Source organism: Castor canadensis, chromosome X (genome assembly GCF_047511655.1).
Source record: "Castor canadensis chromosome X, mCasCan1.hap1v2, whole genome shotgun sequence".
In the NCBI taxonomy this organism is placed as follows: Eukaryota; Metazoa; Chordata; class Mammalia; order Rodentia; family Castoridae; genus Castor; species Castor canadensis.
In genome coordinates this window covers 24,395,511-24,418,050 of record NC_133405.1, presented here as the reverse complement: position 1 = coordinate 24,418,050, position 22,540 = coordinate 24,395,511, and the positions used below count along the sequence as shown (strand labels likewise).

The following is a 22,540-nucleotide window of genomic DNA, read 5'->3' as shown; positions in this document are numbered from 1 at the left end:
ATTTGTGTATTTGTGAAATGAATGATAGCAATGATAAAAGGCATAGGAGAAAAAATTGGGAATATATTGTTATTGTAAGGTACTTGCACTACCCATGTAGTGGTATAGTGTTATTTGACAGCAGACTTGAGATTATTTGTAAATGTGCAATGCAAACTCTACAGCAGCCACAAAAACCATATAAAAAGAAGTATAATTTATATTCCAATAAAGGGGAAAATAGAATAATATAAAATACTCAATTAAAACCATATAAAACAGAAAAGGTGTGAAAGACAAAACTAGGAACAAAGAACAAGGGCAATCAAAAGAAAATGGCAGCAAATATAGTAGATACTTATCTAACTATATCAATAATCGCTTTAAATGTCATTGCTCTAAATACACTAATTGAAAAGCAAAGATTATCAAAGTGGATCAAAAAATAAGACCCAATGATATGACTCATAAGAAATACAATATAAAATTATAAGAACACGTATAGATAAAGAGATACCATTCTAATAGTATTTAAAGGAAGTGGGAATAGTTATATTAATTTTAGACAGAGCTCACTTCAGAGCAAGTAAAGCTATCAGGGATTAACACAAGTGTTACATGATGTTAAAGGGGTCAGTACACCAAGAAGACATAACAATGTTTAAAGTGTGAGAGGCTAACAGTGGAGCATCAAAATATGCCTGTCAACAACTGACAGGATTTCAAGGAGAAACAGATGAATCCACTGACACCCCTCTATAAGAAACTGACAGATCCAGAAAGCAGAAAACCAGTAAGGACATAGTTGCACTCAATAGCCCCATCAATCAACTGGATATAATTGATATCCATAAACTATTTCACCCAGTAATAGCAAGTTACACATTCTCAAACTCACATGAAAGTTTTACAAGACAGCCCATATTTGGGTCATGAGATACACACTAAATATTTTTAAAAGATGGAAATTATATAGTGTACATTCTCAGACCACAATGGAATTAAACTAGAAATCAAAAATGGAAAGATAAGTGAAAAATCCCCAAATACTTGGGGACTGAACAACTTACTTCTTTTTTTATTGTTTTATTTTTCATATGTGCATATAACACTTGGGTCATTTCTCTCCCCTGCCCCCACCCCCTCCCTTACCACCCACTCCGCTTCCTCCCTCTCCCCCCCACCCTCTCAATACCTGGCAGAAACTATTTTGCCCTTATCTCTAATTTTGTTGAAGAGAGAGTATAAGCATTAATAGGAAGGAACAAGTGTTTTTGCTAGGTGAGATAAGGACAGTTATACAGGGAGTTGACTCACATTAATTTCCAGTGCGTGTGTGTTACCTTCTAGGTTAATTCTTTTTGATCTAACCTTTTCTCTAGTTCCTGGTCCCCTTCTCCTATTGGCCTCAGTTGCTTTTAAGGTATCTGGTTTAGATTCTCTGCGTTAAGGGCAACAAATGCTAGCTAAATTTTTAGGTGTCTCACCTATCCTCACCACTCCCTTGTGTGCTAAAGCTTTTATCATGTGCTCAAAGTCCAATCCCCTTCTTGTGTTTGCCCTTGATCTAATGTCCACATATGAGGGAGAACATATGATTTTTGGTCTTTTGGGCCAGGCTAACCTCACTCAGAATGATGTTCTCCAATTCCATCCATTTACCAGCGAATGATAATATTTCGTTCTTCTTCATGACTGCATAAAATTCCATTGTGTATAGATACCACATTTTCTTAATCCATTCGTCAGTGGTGGGGCATCTTGCCTGTTTCCATAACTTGGCTATTGTGAATAGTGCCGCAATAAACATGGGTGCGCAGGTGCCTCTGGAGTAACCTGTGGCATAGGCTTTTTTTTTATTTTTTTAATTCTAGATTATGTTTCTTTTTTTATTATTATTCATATGTGCATACAAGGCTTGGGTCATTTCTCCCCCCTGCCCCCCACCCCCTCCATTACCACCCACTCTGCCCCCTTCCTCTCCCCCCTACCCCCTCAATACCCAGCAGAAACTATTTTGCCCTTATCTCTAATTTTGTTGAAGAGAGAGTATAAGCCATAATAGGAAGAACAAGGGTTTTTGCTGGTTGAGATAAGGATAGCTATACAGGGAGTTGACTCACATTAATTTCCTGTGCGTGTATGTTACCTTCTAGTTTAATTCTTTTTGATCTCACCTTTTCTCTAGTTCCTGGTCCCCTTCTCCTGTTGGCCTCAGTTGCTTTTAAGGTATCTGCTTTAGTTTCTCTGCGTTAAGGGCAACAAATGCTAACTAATTTTTTAGGTATCTTACCTATCCTCACCCCTCCCTTGTGTGCTCTCGCTTTTATCATGTGCTCAAAGTCCAATCCCATTGTTGTGTTTGCCCTTGATCTAATGTCCACATATGAGGGAGAACATATGATTTTTGGTCTTTTGGGCCAGGCTAACCTCACTCAGAATGATGTTCTCCAATTCCATCCATTTACCAGCGAATGATAACATTTCATTCTTCTTCATGGCTGCATAAAATTCCATTGTGTATAGATACCACATTTTCTTAATCCATTCCTCAGTGGTGGGGCATCTTGGCTGTTTCCATAACTTGGCTATTGTGAATAGTGCCGCAATACACATGGGTGTGCAGGTGCCTCTGGAGTAACCTGTGTTACAGTCTTTTGGGTATATCCCCAAGAGTGGTATTGCTGGATAAAATGGTAGATCTATGTCTAGCTTTTTAAGTAGCCTCCAAATTTTTTTCCAGAGTGGTTGTACTAGTTTACATTCCCACCAACAGTGTAAGAGGGTTCCTTTTTCCCCGCATCCTCGCCAACACCTGTTGTTGGTGGTGTTGCTAATGATGGCTATTCTAACAGGGGTGAGGTGGAATCTTAGTGTGGTTTTAATTTGCATTTCCTTTATTGCTAGAGATGGTGAGCATTTCTTCATGTGTTTTTTGGCCATTTGAATTTCTTCTTTTGAGAAAGTTCTGTTTAGCCCATTTCTTTATTGGTTCATTAGTTTTGGGAGAATTTAGTTTTTTAAGTTCCCTATATAATCTGGTTATTAGTCCTTTGTCTGATGTGTAGCTGGCAAATATTTTCTCCCAGTCTGTGGGTGTTCTCTTCGGTTTACAGACCATTTCTTTTTATTTTTTTATTTTTTTTATTTTATTTTATTTTATTTTCATTTTTCTTTTATTATTCATATGTGCATACAAGGCTTGGTTTATTTCTCCCCCCTGACCCCACCCCCTCCCTTACCACCCACTCCACCCCCTCCCGCTACCCCCTCAATACCCAGCAGAAACTATTTTGCCCTTATCTCTAATTTTGTTGTAGAGAGAGTATAAGCAATAATAGGAAGGAACAAGGGGTTTTGCTGGTTGAGATAAGGATAGCTATACAGGGCATTGACTCACATTGATTTCCTGTGCGTGGGTGTTACCTTCTAGGTTAATTCTTTTTAATCTAACCTTTTCTCTAGTTCCTGGTCTCCTTTTCCTATTGGCCTCAGTTGCTTTAAGGTATCTGCTTTAGTTTCTCTGCATTAAGGGCAACAAATGCTAGCTAGTTTTTTAGGTGTCTTACCTATCCTCACCCCTCCCTTGTGTGCTCTCGCTTTTATCATGTGCTCATAGTCCAATCCCCTTGTTGTGTTTGCCCTTGATCTAATGTCCACATATGAGGGAGAACATACGATTTTTGGTCTTTTGAGCCAGGCTAACCTCACTCAGAATGATGTTCTCCAATTCCATCCATTTACCAGCGAATGATAACATTTCGTTCTTCTTCATGGCTGCATAAAATTCCATTGTGTATAGATACCACATTTTCTTAATCCATTCGTCAGTGCTGGGGCATCTTGGCTGTTTCCATAACTTGGCTATTGTGAATAGTGCCGCAATAAACATGGATGTGAAGGTGCCTCTGGAGTAACAGTCTTTTGGGTATATCCCCAAGAGTGGTATTGCTGGATCAAATGGTAGATCGATGTCCAGCTTTTTAAGTAGCCTCCAAATTTTTTTCCAGAGTGGTTGTACTAGTCTACATTCCCACCAACAGTGTAAGAGGGTTCCTTTTTCCCCGCATCCTCGCCAACACCTGTTGTTGGTGGTGTTGCTGATGATGGCTATTCTAACAGGGGTGAGGTGGAATCTTAGTGTGGTTTTAATTTGCATTTCCTTTATTGCTAGAGATGGTGAGCATTTTTTCATGTGTTTTCTGGCCATTTGAATTTCTTCTTTTGAGAAAGTTCTGTTTAGTTCACCTGCCCATTTCTTTATTGGTTCATTAGTTTTGGGAGAATTTAGTTTTTTAAGTTCCCTGTATATTCTGGTTATCAGTCCTTTGTCTGATGTATAGTTGGCAAATATTTTCTCCCACTCTGTGGGTGTTCTCTTCAGTTTAGAGACCATTTCTTTTGATGAACAGAAGCTTTTTAGTTTTATGAGGTCCCATTTATCTATGCTATCTCTTAGTTGCTGTGCTGCTGGGGTTTCATTGAGAAAGTTCTTACCTATACCTACTAACTCCAGAGTATTTCCTACTCTTTCTTGTATCAACTTAAGAGTTTGGGGTCTGATATTCAGATCCTTGATCCATTTTGAGTTAATCTTGGTATAGGGTGATATACATGGATCTAGTTTCAGTTTTTTGCAGACTGCTAACCAGTTTTCCCAGCAGTTTTTGTTGAAGAGGCTGCTATTTCTCCATCGTATATTTTTAGCTCCTTTGTCAAAGATAAGTTGCTTATAGTTGTGTGGCTTCATATCTGGATCCTCTATTCTGTTCCACTGGTCTTCATGTCTGTTTTTGTGCCAGTACCATGCTGTTTTTATTATTATTGCTTTGTAATATAGTTTGAAGTCAGGTATTGTGATACCTCCTGCATTGTTCTTTTGACTGAGTATTGCCTTGGCTATTCGTGGCCTCTTGTGTTTCCATATAAATTTAACAGTAGATTTTTCAATCTCTTTGATGAATGTCATTGGAATTTTGATGGGAATTGCATTAAACATGTAGATTACTTTGGGGAGTATCGACATTTTTACTATGTTGATTCTACCAATCCAGGAGCATGGGAGATCTCTCCACTTTCTATAGTCTTCTTCAATCTCTTTCTTCAGAAGTGTATAGTTTTCCTTGTAGAGGTCTTTCACATCTTTTGTTAGGTTTACACCTAGGTATTTGATTTTTTTTGAGGCTATTGTAAATGGAATTGTTTTCATACATTCTTTTTCCGTTTGCTCATTGTTAGTGTATAGAAATGCTAACGATTTTTCTATGTTGATTTTATATCCTGCTACGTTGCTATAGCTATTGATGATGTCTAGAAGCTTCTGAGTAGAGTTTTTTGGGTCTTTAAGGTATAGGATCATGTCGTCTGCAAATAGGGATATTTTGACAGTTTCTTTACCTATTTGTATTCCTTTTATTCCTTCTTGCCTAATTGCTCTGGCTAGGAATTCCAGTACTATGTTGAATAGGAGTGGAGATAGTGGGCATCCTTGTCTGGTTCCTGATTTTAGAGAGAATGGTTTTAATTTTTCTCCGTTAAGTATAATGCTGGCTGTAGGTTTGTCATATATAGCTTTTATAATGTTGAGGAACTTTCCTTCTATTCCTAGTTTTCTTAGAGCTTTTATCATGAAATGATGTTGGATCTTATCAAAGGCTTTTTCTGCATCTATTGAGATGATCTAGTGGTTTTTGTCTTTGCTTCTGTTAATGTGGTTTATTACGTTTATTGATTTTCGTATGTTGAACCACCCCTGCATCCCTGGGATGAAGCCTACCTGGTCGTGGTGAATAATCTTTTTGATGTGTTGCTGAATTCGATTTGCCATTATTTTGTTGAGGATTTTTGCATCAATGTTCATTAAGGAGATTGGCCTATAGTTCTCCTTTTTGGAGGTGTCTTTGCCTGGTTTTGGGATAAGTGTAATAGTGGCTTCATAAAATGTGTTTGGCAGTTTTCCTTCCCTTTCTATTTCATGGAACAGTTTAAGGAGGGTTGGTATCAGTTCTTCTTTAAAGGTCTGATAGAATTCAGCAGAGAATCCATCAGGTCCTGGACTTTTCTTTTTGGGGAGACTCTTGATTGCTGCTTCAATTTCATTTTGTGTTATAGGTCTATTCAGGTGATTAATTTCCTCTTGGTTCAGTTTTGGATGATCATATGTATCTAGAAATCTGTCCATTTCTTTTAGATTTTCAAATTTATTTGAATATAGGTTCTCAAAGTAGTCTCTGATGATTTCCTGGACTTCCATCGTGTTTGTTGTTATCTCCCCTTTTGCATTCCTGATTCTACTAATTTGGGTTTTTTCTCTCCTCATTTTAGTCAGGTTTGCCAGGGGTCTATCGATCTTGTTTATTTTTTCAAAGAACCAACTTTTTGTTTCATTAATTCTTTGTATGGTTTTTTTGGTTTCTATTTCGTTGATTTCAGCTCTTATTTTTATTATTTCTCTCCTTCTATTTGTTTTGGGATTTGCTTGTTCTTGTTTTTCTAGGAGTTTGAGATGTATCATTAGGTCATTGATTTGGGTTCTTTCAATCTTTTTAATATATGCACTCATGGCTATAAACTTTCCTCTCAAGACTGCCTTAGCTGTGTCCCATAGGTTCCGGTAGGTTGTGTTTTCATTTTCATTGACTTCTAGGAACTTTTTAATTTCCTCTTTTATTGCATCGATGATCCATTGTTCATTAAGTAATGAGTTATTTAGTTTCCAGCTGTTTGCATGTTTTTTGTCTTTACTTTTGTTGTTGAGTTCTACTTTTACTGCATTGTGGTCAGATAGTATGCATGGTATTATTTCTATTTTCTTATATTTGCTGAGGCTTGCTTTGTGCCCTAGGATATGATCTATTTTGGAGAAGGTTCCATGGGCTGCTGAGAAGAATGTATATTGTGTAGAGGTTGGATGAAATGTTCTGTAGACATCTACTAGGTCCACTTGATCTATTGCATATTTTAGATCTTGGATTTCTTTATTGAGTTTTTGTTTGGATGACCTATCTATTGATGATAATGGAGTGTTAAAGTCTCCCACAACCACTGTGTTGGCGTTTATATATGCTTTTAGGTCTTTCAGGGTATGTTTGATGAAATTGGGTGCATTGACATTGGGTGCGTACAGATTGATGATTATTATTTCCTTTTGGTCTATTTCCCCTTTTATTAGTATGGAATGTCCTTCTTTATCTCGTTTGATCAATGTAGGTTTGAAGTCTACTTTGTCAGAGATAAGTATTGCTACTCCTGCTTGTTTTCGGGGGCCATTGGCTTGGTAAATCTTCTTCCAGCCTTTCATCCTAAGCATATGCTTATTTCTGTCGGTGAGATGGGTCTCCTGTAAGCAACAAATTGTTGGATCTTCTTTTTTAATCCATTTTGTCAAACGGTGTCTTTTGATGGGTGAATTAAGTCCATTAACATTAAGCGTTAGTACTGATAGGTATGTGGTAATTCCTGCCATTTAGTTATCTTAGTTGTTTGAAGGTTTGATTGTGTGTACCTAACTTGATGTTACTCTCTACTGTCTTGCTTTTTCTTATCCTGTGGTTTGGTGCTGCCTGCCTTTTCATGGTTAAGTTGGGTGTCACTTTCTGTGTGCAGGATCCCTTGCAGAATCTTTTGTAATGGTGGCTTTGTGGTCACATATTGTTTTAGTTTCTGCTTATCATGGAAGACTTTTATTGCTCCATCTATTTTGAATGATAGCTTTGCTGGGTAGAGTATCCTGGGGTTGAAGTTATTTTCATTCAGTGCCCGGAAGATCTCACCCCACGCTCTTCTTGCTTTTAATGTTTCTGTTGAGAAGTCTGCTGTGATTTTGATGGGTTTACCTTTGTATGTTACTTGTTTTTTCTCTCTTGCAGCCTTCAATATTCTTTCCTTAGTTTCTGAACTTGTTGTTTTAATGATGATATGTCGTGGAGTAGTTCTATTTTGATCTGGTCTGTTTGGTGTCCTGGAGGCCTCTTGCATCTGTATGGGAATATCTTTCTCTAGATTTGGGAAATTTTCCGTTATTATTTTGTTGAATATATTACGCATTCCCTTCGCTTGCACCTCTTCTCCTTCTTCGATGCCCATGATTCTCAAGTTTGGTCTTTTGATGGAGTCGGTGAGTTCTTGCATTTTCTTTTCACAGGTCTTGAGTTGTTTAATTAGTAGTTCTTCAGTTTTTCCTTTAATTACCATTTCATCTTCAAGTTCTGAGATTCTGTCTTCTGTTTGTTCTATTCTGCTGGATTGGCCTTCCGTTTTGTTTTGCAGTTCTGTTTCGTTCTTTTTTCTGAGGTTTTCCATATCCTGGCTGTTTTCTTCTTTATTGTTGTCTATTTTTGTCCTGAGTTCATTTATCCGTTTATTCATTGTGTTCTCTCTTTCATTTTGGTGTTTATACAGTGCTTCTATGGTTTCCTTTATTTCTTCTTTTGCTTTTTCAAATTCTCTATTTTTATTGTCTTGGAATTTCTTGAGTGTCTCCTGTACATTTTGGTTGACCCTATCCAGTATCATCTCTATAAAATTCTCATTGAGTACTTGTAGTATGTCTTCTTTTAAATTATTCTTGTAGGCTTCATTGGGTCCTTTGGCATAGTTTATCTTCATTTTGTTGGAGTCTGGCTCTGAGTTTCTGTTCTCTTCATTCCCCTCTGGTTCCTGTACTAATTTTTTGCTGTGGGGAAACTGGTTTCCTTGTTTTTTCTGTCTTCCTGTCATTGTCCTTGGTGTTGTTACTGTCCCTGTACTGTGTGTAATTAAGTATTTTCTAGCTTGTAATAATAACAATGGTAATATTGAGAATGGAAGAGTGAGCTGAGATGGAAAGCAAGAAGTTAAAGAAAAGGGGAAAACAAATATACAGACAAGAGGGAGAAAGCAGAACAAGGTATCAGACAAGAGAGTTTCAAAGGTATAAACAGGGAGTGTTAGTGTACTAATCGACATTAAGCTGAACAGACAATAGAGTGACAGAGAGAGGATTGAAAATCAAAGATAAAAAAAATAAAAAATAAGTATATGAAAGTAATATCTATTTATAAAAATGAATTAAAATAAAATGGAAAATAGAAAATTAAAAAAAACAAAAAAACCCAAAAAACCAAAAAACTTCCAAGTTTATATGCAATGCAATTTCAGTCTTAATAATTTGGATGTCCATACAGACCATTTCTTTTGATGAACAGAAGCTTTTTAGTTTTATGAGGTCCCATTTATCTATGCTATCTCTTAGTTGCTGTGCTGCTGGGGTTTTGTTGAGAAAGTTCTTACCTATGCCTACTAACCCCAGAGTATTTCCTACTCTTTCCTGTATCAACTTTAGAGTTTGTGGTCTGATATTAAGATCCTTCATCCATTTTGAGTTAATATTGGTGTATGATGATATACATGGATCTAGTTTCAGTTTTTTGCAGACTGCTAACCAGTTTTCCCAGCAGTTTTTGTTGAAGAGGCTGCTATTTCTCCATGGTATATTTTTAGCGCCTTTGTCAAAGACAAGTTGGTTATAGTTGTGTGGCTTCATATCTGGGTTCTCTATTCTGTTCCACTGGTCTTCACGTCTGTTTTTGTGCCAGCACCATGCTGTTTTTATTGTTATTGCTTTGTAATACAGTTTGAAGTCAGGTATTGTGATACCTCCAGCATTGTTCTTTTGACTGAGTATTGCCTTGGTTATTCATGGCCTCTTGTGTTTCCATATAAATTTAATGGTAGATTTTTCAATCTCTTTAATGAATGTGATTGGAATTTTGATGGGAATTGCATTAAACATGTAGATTACTTTTGGGAGTATAGACATTTTTACTATGTTGATTCTACCAATCCATGAGCATGGGAGATCTCTCCACTTTCTATAGTCTTCTTCAATCTCTTTCTTCAGAAGTTTATAGTTTTCCTTGTAGAGGTAACAACTTACTTCTAAATAACACTTGAGTCAAAGAAGAAATTTGAAGAGACATGAAAAAATACTTGAATTAAATAAAAATGAAAATTCAACTTGTACAAATCTGTGGGATGCAGTAAAAGCAGTGTGTAGAGGGTAACTGTTAACACCAAAGGCACTGAATGAAGATCTAAAATCAATTATTTAAACTACCTTAGGAAACTCGAAAATGAAGAACAAATTAAATCTTACTTTTGTGTACAGTTTGTCAGTTTCTTACAAAGCTAAATATACTTTTATACAATCCAGCAATTGTGCTTCTTGACATTTATTCAAATGCACTGAAACCCAATGTCCCCACAAAAGCATGCACATGTATGTCTATGGCACCTTTATTCATAATTGCCAAAACTTGGAAGCAACAAAGATGTCCTTCAGTAGGTGAATCAATAATATATTCAGTCCTAAAAAAGTGTCATCAAACCATGAAAAGACATGAAGGAAACCTACATGCATAGTACTAAGTGAAAGAAACTAATCTCTAAAGGTTACATACTTGATAATTCAAATTCTATAACATTCTGGAAAAGGCAACACTGTGGAGACAACGAAAAGATTAGTGATTGCTGATGGTTAGCTGGGAGTGAGGGATAAAGAAGAAGAGCACAGAGGATTTTTAGGGCAGTGAAACTATTAGCACACTACCTCTGATGATGCATTTCATTATACATTTATTAAAACCCATAGAATGTATAGCATCAACAATGAACCCTAATGTAGACTATGGACTCTGGATGATAATGATGTGTTAATGCAGATTCATTGACTGAAACAAATGGATCAATCTGGTGGGAGAGGTTGATAGAGGGTGAGGTTTCCTCTGTAAGGACAAGGATTATATAGGAAGTCTGTTTTCTGCACAAATTTGCTTTGAATCTACAAGTACACTAAAAAATAAAATTTACTAATAAAATGAAGCCACGTGGGGAGACTCAGGTTAAACTTTTTTTTCAGTCTGGGGTTTGAACTTAAGGCCTACACCTTGAGCCACACCACCAGCCCTATTTTGTGATGGGTTTTTTTTGAGACAGGTCTCTGCAAACTGTTTGTCTGGGCTGGCCTCAAAGCTTGATCCTCCTGATCTTTGCCTCCTGAGTAGCCAGGATTATAGGCATGAGCCGCCAATGCCCAGGATTCAGTATATTTTTCTTTACATTTTATTAGCATGTATTAGTTGTACAGGGAGTTTCATTGTGACATTTACATATATGCTTACAATGTACCTTGGTTAGGTTCACCCCCACCATCATTCTCTCTTATTGCCCCTCTTGTCCTTCTTGGAACAATTTCAAAAGAATTCATTGCTCTATTTTCATACATGTGTACAAAGTACATCAACTATATTCACCCTCCTTCATCCCTTCCATTGACCCTTCCCCTTTCACTGGACCCACCCCTGGACAGGACCAGTTTTAACCTAGGTTAAATTTAACTATGCCATTGGGTGCACTTTTTAAGGTTGAAAATTATAAAACCTATTTTAAAATATTTAATCAAAAGATTTTCATTAAGTTAACAAACATTTATTGAGTCTCTTCTATGTTCCAGGCTTATGACTATGGTAAAAAAATTATATGATTCCACTAATTTTTATTGTTTACACACTATATTAATGGAAAAATTTGTAGTTTATTCCTTCTTATGGTCCTGGGGACTGAACTTGGCCTTGTACATGTTAGGCAAGTGCTCTACCACCCTTAGCTCACCTTTTTTTGATTACTAACAGAACACAAAATCTAAGAGAAGAGATATTATCAAGATGAATCGAATTATAACTCTGACAACAAATATGTGATAATAAAAATGAAAAATTACATATCGGAATATTAAATGTATAAAAAGGTTAAAGTGCAACTTGACAAAGATGTGGATCTCAGACTTTGGTGGAACAAAGTAGAAGAAAGATAATGGAAATCAAACCATAGAAATTATTAGTTATAACTCCATGGAACTTGGCGAAAGAGGGAAAGGAAAAGAGAATGATAGCACATCAGTAATATTGCATAACATAAGATATGAAGGTAGAGGGTACAAGGATGCGTATTGAAAGCTGTTGAAAAATGGGGGTGGGACGTAAAGGGGTAAGGGAGAGTAATGGAAGGGGTTGAGCTGACTAAAGTAAAGCACATCCACAGTGGCCATACATTGAGAAATCCCTTTGAACACCAACTTAAATATTAATAATGAAAGACAGGACTGTAAAATAGGTACAGTGTGTGTGGGTCGGGGGGAGGTACTAGTGGGAGTGGGAGGGTGAGTGAAGGAGATTAAAATAAGAGCATATGGCAGATGGACTTCATATATCTACATGAAACGGAACTAAGAAACCCCTTGCAATTGCTTTAAGTGAGGCACAGAGGAGGGTTGAGGGGGAAGAGATGATGGGGTGATGTAACTAGAGTACAATATAATTGGAATTGTCACTGTGAATCCCTCCCCCAGTATAATGAATATATCCTAATAAAAATATAAAAAGAAATTATTAGTTATAAATGGTGGAAGAATCCAGATTTCATAGGAAAGCCAAGGGAGCAGACAATTGTAGCAGGGTCAGAGTCCCTGGAGGCAGCCCCTGACAGGGCAATGCATGAAGCTATGAGAGTGAAGCCGAAGGTGCAATAAACTCCAGAGTATTACAGTTGTCAGGAGCATGGATTACCTCTGTAGGAAAGCTGTAGGCAATGAGCAGATCCAGGAGAAGGGCTATGTGACCCTTGGGAGTTCACATCCTGCCACCCTGTGCCCTCAATGCCTAACATGGATCTACAAGATTTAATGTTTGGCCTGCTGGGTTTTGGTTCTGCTTTAGTCTGACCCCTGCTTTCTATGCCCCCATTCCTCCCTTTTGGAATGGGAATGTTTACTCTGTACCATTGTATCTTGGAAGTATGTAATTTTCTTTTTGACTATCCAGGGACTCACAGCTAAAAATTTGTTTTGAGTCTCAGAAGAGAATTTTAACTTTGACTTTTGGACAATGTCAGAACATTGATGTTAGAACATGATGACTCTGACTCTTGGAAATGGACTGAATACATTTTGAATTATGAGATGGACACGAGAATTTTGGGGGCCATGGATGGAAGGTTATAGTTTAAGGAGGTGTGTTTGGCTGTGAAGTTGGATAAAGGGTGGACTTGTGGTTAATTGTGGTTGTCAACTTGATTGGATTAAGAAGTACCTGAGTTAGTAAAGCACACCTCAAGGTGTGTCTGTGATGGCATTTCCAGAGAGGATTAACTAAGGCAGGGAAGACCTACACTAAATGTGGGCAGCACTGTCCCACAGGCTGGGGACCTGGATGGAATAAAAGGAGAAGGAGAAAGCTCACAGTGCAGGCATTCTCTCTATCATTGCTTCCAGTATGCTGTAATAGGAGCAGCTCAGCCATCCTCCCCACTATGATAGGCTGAATCCTCTGAAACTATGAGAAAAATAAATTCTTCCTCCTTTAAAAATGGTGGAAGAAGAATTTTATAAAGAAATCAAAAACAAGATTCACCCTCTACATGAGGAATGGAAAGAGATTGTGGTTTACAAAGATGGACTATATAGAAAAGAACTATATTCTAAGGGTAAAACATTATTTCTAAAAGGAAGCTGTTTTTAGGGAGGAACAGCATTTAATTCAATGCCTTGAACATAGAGATTTTCCTTAAAAATGTTAGATACTAATGTAGGCTACTGTGATCAGATTGTCTATTGAAAGCAGAGGGAAGGTTCTGGTTAGAAATATCTTCAGTAGGGTTGAGACATTCTCAGTGTCCAAATTTGTCTTCCATGGATGGCCATGCAATTGTCCTGATAGGGGAGTTTAAATTCTCACATTTTAGTTTAAAAATTATAAAAGATCTTTGGCATGACGTTCATTTTATGTTTGGTTTTATTACTGATTTTAATTTTTGCTCTAATTACACAGATTTTATGTCGTTGAAGACAAAGCCATCACACAGAGACTTGGATTCACAGTACTCCAGATGTTATGTACCCCTGCTATCTCCTAGTGGCTGGGATACTTTTCATCAGACAGGCAGTTCTCCTAACAATCACAACACTGAAGGAAGAAGGAAGATGCTACAAGTGAAGATGATTATATGTACAAACTGAATAGAAAAAGGGACATTAACTCTCTGCTAAACAGAGGAAGAACTAATTGTTTTGTTTGCTAGGTCAGTACCTGGGACATCTGGAACTAGAGTTTGGCTGCATGGCACAGGTTACTCTGTAAATCAACTGACTTTTACAGATGGACAGTTATTTAGTTCTGCTTTGGTTTGTATGTTTGTCCTCTGGCAGTCCACATGGCTCAATACAAAATAGTAGTAAATCATTTTATTCCTTTTGTTTCTTCTTGTACTGCAGGCCAGTGATTATGCTCATGTTTTCCATGTTGCATGGAGATACATGGATGAGAAAAGGGCAGAGATTTAGGAGAATGGTTAGAGGTATATTCTCTAGTTTAAATGTGAAAATATTTTCCCTCTGAGAAAATGAGGAGAGAATGCTTGTGTTCTGCCCAGGGGAAAGGGTGAGCTGATGAGCAGCGATGGACACCTGCAGTCAATGAGAGCAGATAATAATCTTCTCAGTTTAGATCTGTCACTCAGCAAAAAAAAAAAAAAAAAAAGGCAGAGATTATCTATAATGCTACTGAAGGGAACTTCCCTACAAAATGTATTTCCCACTCTCTGAAATGAGGGTTTTTGTCATTTTAATGAGGACACCTAGTCTTTCTTTTCACAGACTTACTATTAATTGGGCCCGTTTCTAAAGTTGAAGTCCTTTGTACAGTGCCAGAACATTGAAAAGTTCAATATTACCTTTTAATAACATGTTTGAGTAGGTGAATCTATCGGTCCTGATTCTAAAGAGCATATAGTACAGGGAATGTATTCATATCCTGCCATCATTAGTTCTTGGCTTCTCCTTTTTGACTTTTTCCTATATAGGAAAATGTTTCTCTCTATGGTGATTGCTGCTCAGATCTGAAGGCTGCCAGTTCATCAAGCCAACATGCAAACATGAGGCAGCTGTGAACTCCTTGTAGAGGAGCTGCTAAGAGCAAAATCCCAGATATGTATCTGTGAAATAAAAGATCAAAAAAAGATTTTGTGCCATTAAAAAATAAATGCCTAGGTTTCTTCAATGTTGCAAAGGAAACAAACAAACAAAATAACAGAAGTTAATTCAGACAGTTTGCCACTCTTACAAGGCTTCATTATAGGAGATGCTAAAAATGTTACAAAATTATAGAAGGAAGAATGTGCACTATTCCTTTCAAGGCTCAGAAAAAAGTTTGAGCCTCAGCAATTCACATAGGGAAAAAGCCAAAAAGAACAAAGAGTAGAAAGAAAGAGAGGGAGATGATATGAGTATAACCCATTGGGGTGGATGCAAGCTGGTTCAAGAAAAATCTCAAGTGGATTCCCTGACCTCACAAAGCCTTGCTTTCTTTGCCTCTGTGACATTATCTCCACTACAATCAGGCTTTTGCTAACATGGATGCACAAGGGACCTCATGGTTTCCATCAGAAAGTTCTATGTTCCCTTCTAAAACACAAAATCCTCATCTGCCAGTTATCTCACTGCCCCTCATCACCCCAAGACTCTGCTATCTTTCCTTGCTGGGATTCTTAATCTATTGGAGTGGCCAACTTCACCCAGTTCATTAATTTTCTGGATAAAAGATTTCACTGTGAACTCCTCAGCATCCTATATTCCTTAAGGCTCCTGAGAACCTCTGGCCAGGCTTATCATGCCAGTCTCTAACTCATGGTTACTTCACTCAATTTTCTCTGTTCCTTTTCCTGGGTCTCAGAACTCTTACAGGAAGTTGTGGTTACGCAGCTAGGTTAATACAGATTCATGTTGGATCTTGCTGAGGAGTCTTTCTCTTATTCTCACTGATTTCTTCCTTCCATACTGCTCATAGCATTTACTCCAGATCTATTCCTTCTTCTTCATGATCTCATTTCTAAATAATTTCTGCAATCTATAGATGACCCATTTGTTAGTATATGGAGAAGCCTGGACTACATATATACATTCAACTTCCCGTCTTTTATCTCAAAGGAAGAAGGTTCTTCCCTTTATAAAGTAAACTCCATCTGAATTTGGATCACTTAATTCTTCTTTTCCAGGACTTCACTTTCATAATTACCCATAAGTACTCTTTCATTCTCTAGCATTTTCAACTGCACACCTTTCATGCCTTCCTTCCCTTTTACCGAGCAGCTTAAAATGTAAATTAAAAGCCTATAATTCCAGAACTCTGTAGGCTGAGACAGGAGGATTTTAAGTTCTAGTAGAGCCAGGCTGAGCTATATAGCATGACTCTGTCTCAAAAAAACCCAACCAAACCAAAAAAATTAAACAAAGCCCAAATAAAACAACAACAAAAACCAACATAACTTAAACATATTATTTGGGCTGGGGATGTAGCTCAGTGGTAGAGTGTTTGCTTGACATGCATAAAGCCCTGGGTTGGATCACTAATAATAATAATAATAGTAATAATTACACCAATACTTGTATTTCCTTTTGCTTATACCCAACTTCTTGACTTGAAGTCTTTGTCCACTTTCTTTTTTCTCATTTTTATAAGAATATATTTTTGTACAGGGGGATTCATTGTGACAGTTTCGAATAGGCTTACATGGCACATTAGTTAGATCGCCTCCACCATTTACCCACTGCAACCCCTTCTCTGCTTCACTTAAAGCACTTTGAAAAGGCTTCACTGTTCTATTTTATATATGAATATGAAGCATGTCAACCATATTTCCTCACCTTCATCTCCTCCATTCACCCTTCCCTTCTCATAAGTACACACTGTACCTATTTTACAGTCCTGTATTTTTTTTTATTAATTCCTAAGTTGATGTTCAAAGGGGTTTCTCGATGTCTCCCAGCTGTGAGTATACTTTACTTTGGTCAGTTCAACCCCTTCCATTACTCTCCCTTACCCATTTCCTCTCATCCCCCATTATTCAACAACTTTCAATACATGTTGTTGTATCTACCTGCACAGATGTGATGTATTTCAATATTATTGACTCTCTATCATTCTAACTTCCTTTTCCCCCTTCCCCAAGTTCTATAGAGTAGTTTACTATTATAAACATATTTTACATGTAAGTTTGTATATGATTATGTTTGTTTTTGTGTATATGTTTACCTTTTGGATCTATCTTCCACATATGAGAAAAACATGCAGCTTTTGTCTTTCTGAATCTGGCATACTTCACTTTACATATGTCTTCAAATTGCATCCATTTACCTTCAAACTACATGTCATTAGTCCATATGGCTGAATAAAACTCCACTATGTGTGTGTGTGTGTGTGTGTGTGTGTGTGTGTGTGTGTGTGTATGTCACATTTTCTTGATCCATTCATCAGTTGTAGGGCATCTGGGTTGTTTCCATAGCTTGGCTGTTGTGAACAGTGCTGCACTAAACATCAGTGTGCAAGTGTCTCTATTGTATTCTACTTACCCACTTTCTTCTTTTTTTGTGGCAGTACAGGAGTTTGAACTTAGGGCTGTGTGCTTACTAGGCAGGTGCTCTACCAATTCAGCCATGACTCCAGCCCTTTTTGCTCTGGTTATTTTGGAGACAGGGTCTTGCTTTTTGCTCAGGCTGGCCTGGACCATGATCTATTTTATGTTTCCTGTTGTAGGTGGGATGATAGGTGGGTGCCACCATGGCCTACTATTGGTTGAGATTGGGTCTCACTAATTTTTATTTTGGCCTGGGCAGATCTCAAATTATAATCCTTCAAATCTCAGCCTCTCAAGTAGTTAGGATTATAGGCATGAACTACCAGTGCCTGACTTATTAATTGTATCCTGGCCCTTACCTCTATCGTTCTAGTGACATATCTCTTGGTCATCACTGTTTCTCTCAATTCCTATTTTCTGTGTAACAACTGTTGGTTACTCCCTATATCTATAACATTTTCTCTTGATTTCTACAACCTAATTTTTTTCTAGTTTTCTTTTAGCTTCCCAGACTGTCCTTTTTCTACCTCGTATGGTAATTTTTTCTTTCCTTTTCCTTTACTGTGAGTAGCCTCCAAAGTTCTGTATTCATCCCTTTGCTCTTCTTTCTTTCACTTGCCTTTCATACTGATTCATATTTTCAGATTTCCAGTCAACACCTCAACACAACTGTCTTCTATTCCTTCAATTCTGACTCAAACACAAATAGTTCCTGCCTATTTCCTAACTACTTACTATCTGAATCTTATTATATCATGTAAATCAGTCCTATCCATTAGTCCATTTATGTCAGTTCTATTGCTATGGATTGAATTGTATCCTCTCTTCCTCAAAAAAGATACATTAATGGAAACTTATTGGGAAGAGTATATTTACAGAAGTAATGAAGTTTTAGTGAGGTTATTAGGGTGGGTCCTAACTCAATGTGATTGGTGTCCTTATAGAAAGGAGAAATTTATGCATAGAGACAGACATGAACACAGAATGCCATGGGAACATGAAGGCAGAGATTTGGGTGATGCAACTATATGTGAAAGAATGCCAAAGACTGCTAGCAAACAATCAGAAGTTAGGGGAGCGGTATAGAATAGATGCTCTCTTACAGCCCTCAAAAGGAGTCAACCTGCTGATACCTTGATCTTGTTCACCTATATCTTGTTAGATAATAAGATCTGCTGCTTAGGCCACCCAGTTTATGATACTTTGTTATAGCAGCTCCAGTGAACAACCATCAATCCCCCAATCTTCCAGACTAGAAAATAGACTAATTCTTTATCATCTATATCCAATCTCACACTAGAGACTTTATTCATGTAAAAATGACTTGTAGCATCTTTAATCTCATACTCTTCATTGCCTCTTTTTCTTCCACCATTTTTCTTAGTTCCTATTTCCATCCAACCTTCATCATTTCTCATCTTTGTTCCTATGAAAGCATCTGGCTGGTATCTCTTATTCCAAAATTATTTCCTAAAATGTGTAATTCATGTTCTTTCATCATGTTAGTGCTATGGTCAAGATGTACTTATAGTGCCATACTGCCTACTATATTAAATCTAAACTTGGCATTCATGGTCCCACAGAATTTGGACCAATCTTGATCACTCAATCACTTATTCCCCTATACATCATGCTTATTTCCACCTTAGACTTGCTCCTTCTATCCTTCCCCCATCAAGATGCTTTTTAACCTTTCCACCTTTTATCCAAATCCATTCACCTTTCAAGACCCCAACTCTTCTGGCCCACACTTACTTCTCTTCCTGCATTCTAATTAGTGCTTTCTGGGCTCCCACCAAGTGGTGTTTCATACATTTTATGTGGATTTACACATATTTGCATCCATATTTCCAACAATTTACAGGACACAGTGGTTGTTAATTAATTGTTAAACTCTTAAAGTGAGAATAATTGGGAGATGAAGGATAGGGGAAGACGAAGGAGATCGGGCACCAAGGGAAGTGAAAACTTTGGTTAGAACAATGGAGAATTAAGCAAAGTAAGTTCTTTCTCAAATGTGCATCCTGGACCATAGGTATCTAAATAATTTAGGATGCCTGGAAAAAATGCAGATTCCTAAACACCATTAAAACCTACTAGATCAGATTCTGTAGCCTATAACTCTAATTTCTTTCTTTCTTCTCTCTCTCTCTCTCTCTCTCTCCTCCTGTCTTTTGTGCAAGGTATCAACTCTTTTTTATAGTGCAACTGGAGCTACAGACTTGCAAAGCAGGTGCTCTACCTCTTAGCCACACCTCTAGCCCTAGGTGTACCAATTCTGAGAACCACTAAATGAAGAAGGCAGAAGAGAGATGCTGAAAGGGAACACAGCTGTTCTTATGCTCACTGGGTACTTTCTGTTACGATTAATAATAGAAGGAAACATTTTACAATATCATGATTTATTTTGATGTGATTCTCTCTCTCCAACACACTGCTTCAAGTACAGCAGTCCTTTCTTCCATGGCAAGGGGATTTCAAGTACTGTATCATAAATATAGGCTGACTAATATAGAGTCTCTGGAAGAAGAGAAATTTTGTGGCACTCAAAAGAAAGGTAATTGTTATATTTTCTTTGGGAAGTAAAATATAACCAGGGATACACTGTAGGTTCCTAGAATTCAAGTTTGGTAGCATATAGAGAGAAAACAGAAACAACTCTGAGATCTAGTTGCTTAAGTTTTTAACTGTAACTAAGTGATAGTTAAAACATAGCTGATTTAGATAAAAACTGAGGACCCTCACATTGGCTCACACTGAGCAGGATTTCTGCAGTTAAGTACTACAGAAGTGAAACAACAGAATTAGATACGATCGAGGAGAAGAAAAATGCACAAAAGTCCTTGAATTAAAACGAATTGAAACCTTCTGGGAGAAAAGCTATTTGGTAAGCTCCATTAAGTCTATTGTAGATAGCTTTATTTGACAAAGCAGCATCCTGGCATGTGGAGCAGGAAAGAAAATAGCTATAAGATGATCTGTCAGGGAGTTTCCAGTCTCTAAACGAATAAGATTCTGTGCAGTAGCCAATATAGCTTTTAACTCAAAAGAGATACAGAAGCAAAATGCAATTATATCACCCTAGTAAGTGCATTCAATCAGAATCTCCCACACACCCCTCTCCTCCCCCAATAACTCCTCAAACTCCACAATTTATCAAGTGGATGCTCAAACTTTACGGTTGCTTTTATTTCATTGTAGCACCGTATTACAATGTTGTAGATACTGAGGTGAAGGTAATCCTACAAGTCAAAGATTAATCAGATAAAAAACATCCTAAGTAAGCATTTAAATAATTTGAATAGTTCAATTATTGTTAGTCTTTTGCTCATTTCGGCTATAAGTTTATGGTATTCATGAGCAATAATTAGTTCACTGTTCTGAAAGTGCTAACTAACCACTGATTACAAAGAATTTATTTAGTATAGATAGAACTTTGTATGTTTAGGGATGTAACATGTGGTTAAAATAGAGACAATTCAGATGTAATAGCTAATGACTGCCTTTTTAAAAGTCTGACTTAATATTTTTCTTTCCTTAAGTGTTTCTACTTATGGAGTAAAGATTCTAAGACAACTCAAGTGGGTATAGAGCTTCTGATTTCAATATACAAATACTGGAACTGGGAAATTCAGATTCGAATTTTAATGTATCAGCATCTCCCCCACCCCTACATGACAGGAACAGTAAAGCATTACATCTCCAATGTCTACTACAGTGGTTGGCATGTAACAGTTGTGAATGGATGAATTCATTTAACCACCATAAAATCCCTGTTACATGGTTTTACAATGTACTGATTACAATGTGGAAGCTAGAACTCAGTGGGGAAGAATCTCAAGAAGGACAGAGCTGGGACTAGAATTCAGATGTTCTAAGTTTAGGTTCAGTCATTTTTCCATTGAACTTTAGTATAAAATAACTCTTAATATTGTCTGGAAAGGTTCACCTGAAAAGACTGACTGGTCTGCTGGCTGGTATTTTATTTTCCCCCATGGTAGTATTCCATTCAATTGAACGGTAAGATGTTGGTCTCTTGTTCAAAAAGCACCACTGAGGATCCACATCATGGCCTCTGTCTCATGTTCCTGACTATATTGGATTGTAACAAAAGCCTTCACCTAGACAACTGTGTGTGGAATCTTGTTGAGTTCCCAATATACCCCCAAGTAACTATAATGGTTATATGTTACAGATATTCTGCCTTAGTTAATAGATTTTAACTTTGTGACTTATTTTATGGAAATATTTAATTTTTATGCAGATTCATTTGTCAAAATATTTAATTTATATGTTTGGTGACTTTGCCCCAAATTATATAGCCAACTTCTGTATTTTTAAAAATTTCTTTTCTTAACAAGTTCTGCCTGGAAGCGAGGGTGGGGGAGAGGGTAGGGGCGGGGGACAGGGGGGAGAAATGACCCAAACAATGTACACACGTGAATAAATGAATAAAAAATTTCTTTTCTTAACATCTAACTTTTATATTCATTTGTTATTACCTTGTGTGATTATTTAATATATAAGTGATCTTGTTCATGCATGTGCTCTCCCAGTTTTTGTTGTAGAACATATTAACACATCCAAATCAAATATGGAACAGTGTGGCCTAAATGTCCATTATTTCTTGGAAAAGAAGCACTTTTACTTAGGTACTTCAGTGGTAGATGAGGATAAATGAAGACCACAGAAAATCTTATAGAAACAGGTTTTAATATTCAATGTGTACTTAGCCCCATCAATTATTTCTAGCTGATTTCCAGTCTGATGGACTGATGCTTACTTTGTGTTAAAAGTTTGAAAATACTGCCCCAAGCAAATAGATATTTGTTATATAATACAAAGCAGAATTATCTTTACCTGATTCCTCAGTTTCTTTCGTTTCTGTTGTTTCTTCTATTTCATCATCAGACATTTCCATTTCTTCTTCTCGCCTGATTCCCATTAATTCATCATTATGAATGTTGCGAATTTCCTAAGGTTAAAAGGTATGTGTTTTAGGTGGAAAACCTTGAGAATGTTGAGAAAATGAGCAGAGATAAAGTAGAGATAAGATAAAGCAGCTTTTTGAGGAAATATTAAAAGCTGTCAGAGTACTCTTAAGGCAAAGGTAAAGTAG

At 37.1% G+C, this 22,540-nt stretch overlaps 1 protein-coding gene across 30 annotated transcripts in view; it reads right to left on the bottom strand.

The window, feature by feature from the left end:
- The window catches only part of Enox2 (ecto-NOX disulfide-thiol exchanger 2), a 341,637-nt gene that overhangs the window by 18,820 nt on the left and 300,277 nt on the right, over positions 1-22,540 (bottom strand). For all 30 annotated transcript variants that reach the window (XR_012444306.1, XM_074063083.1, XM_074063084.1 and 27 more), the window contains one exon: positions 22,282-22,396. Coding sequence is in view for 29 of the 30 variants with exons in the window: in XM_074063083.1 (XP_073919184.1) it covers positions 22,282-22,396 (115 nt within the window). In the remaining variant the exon portion in view is untranslated. The remainder of the gene's footprint in view (positions 1-22,281; positions 22,397-22,540) is intronic.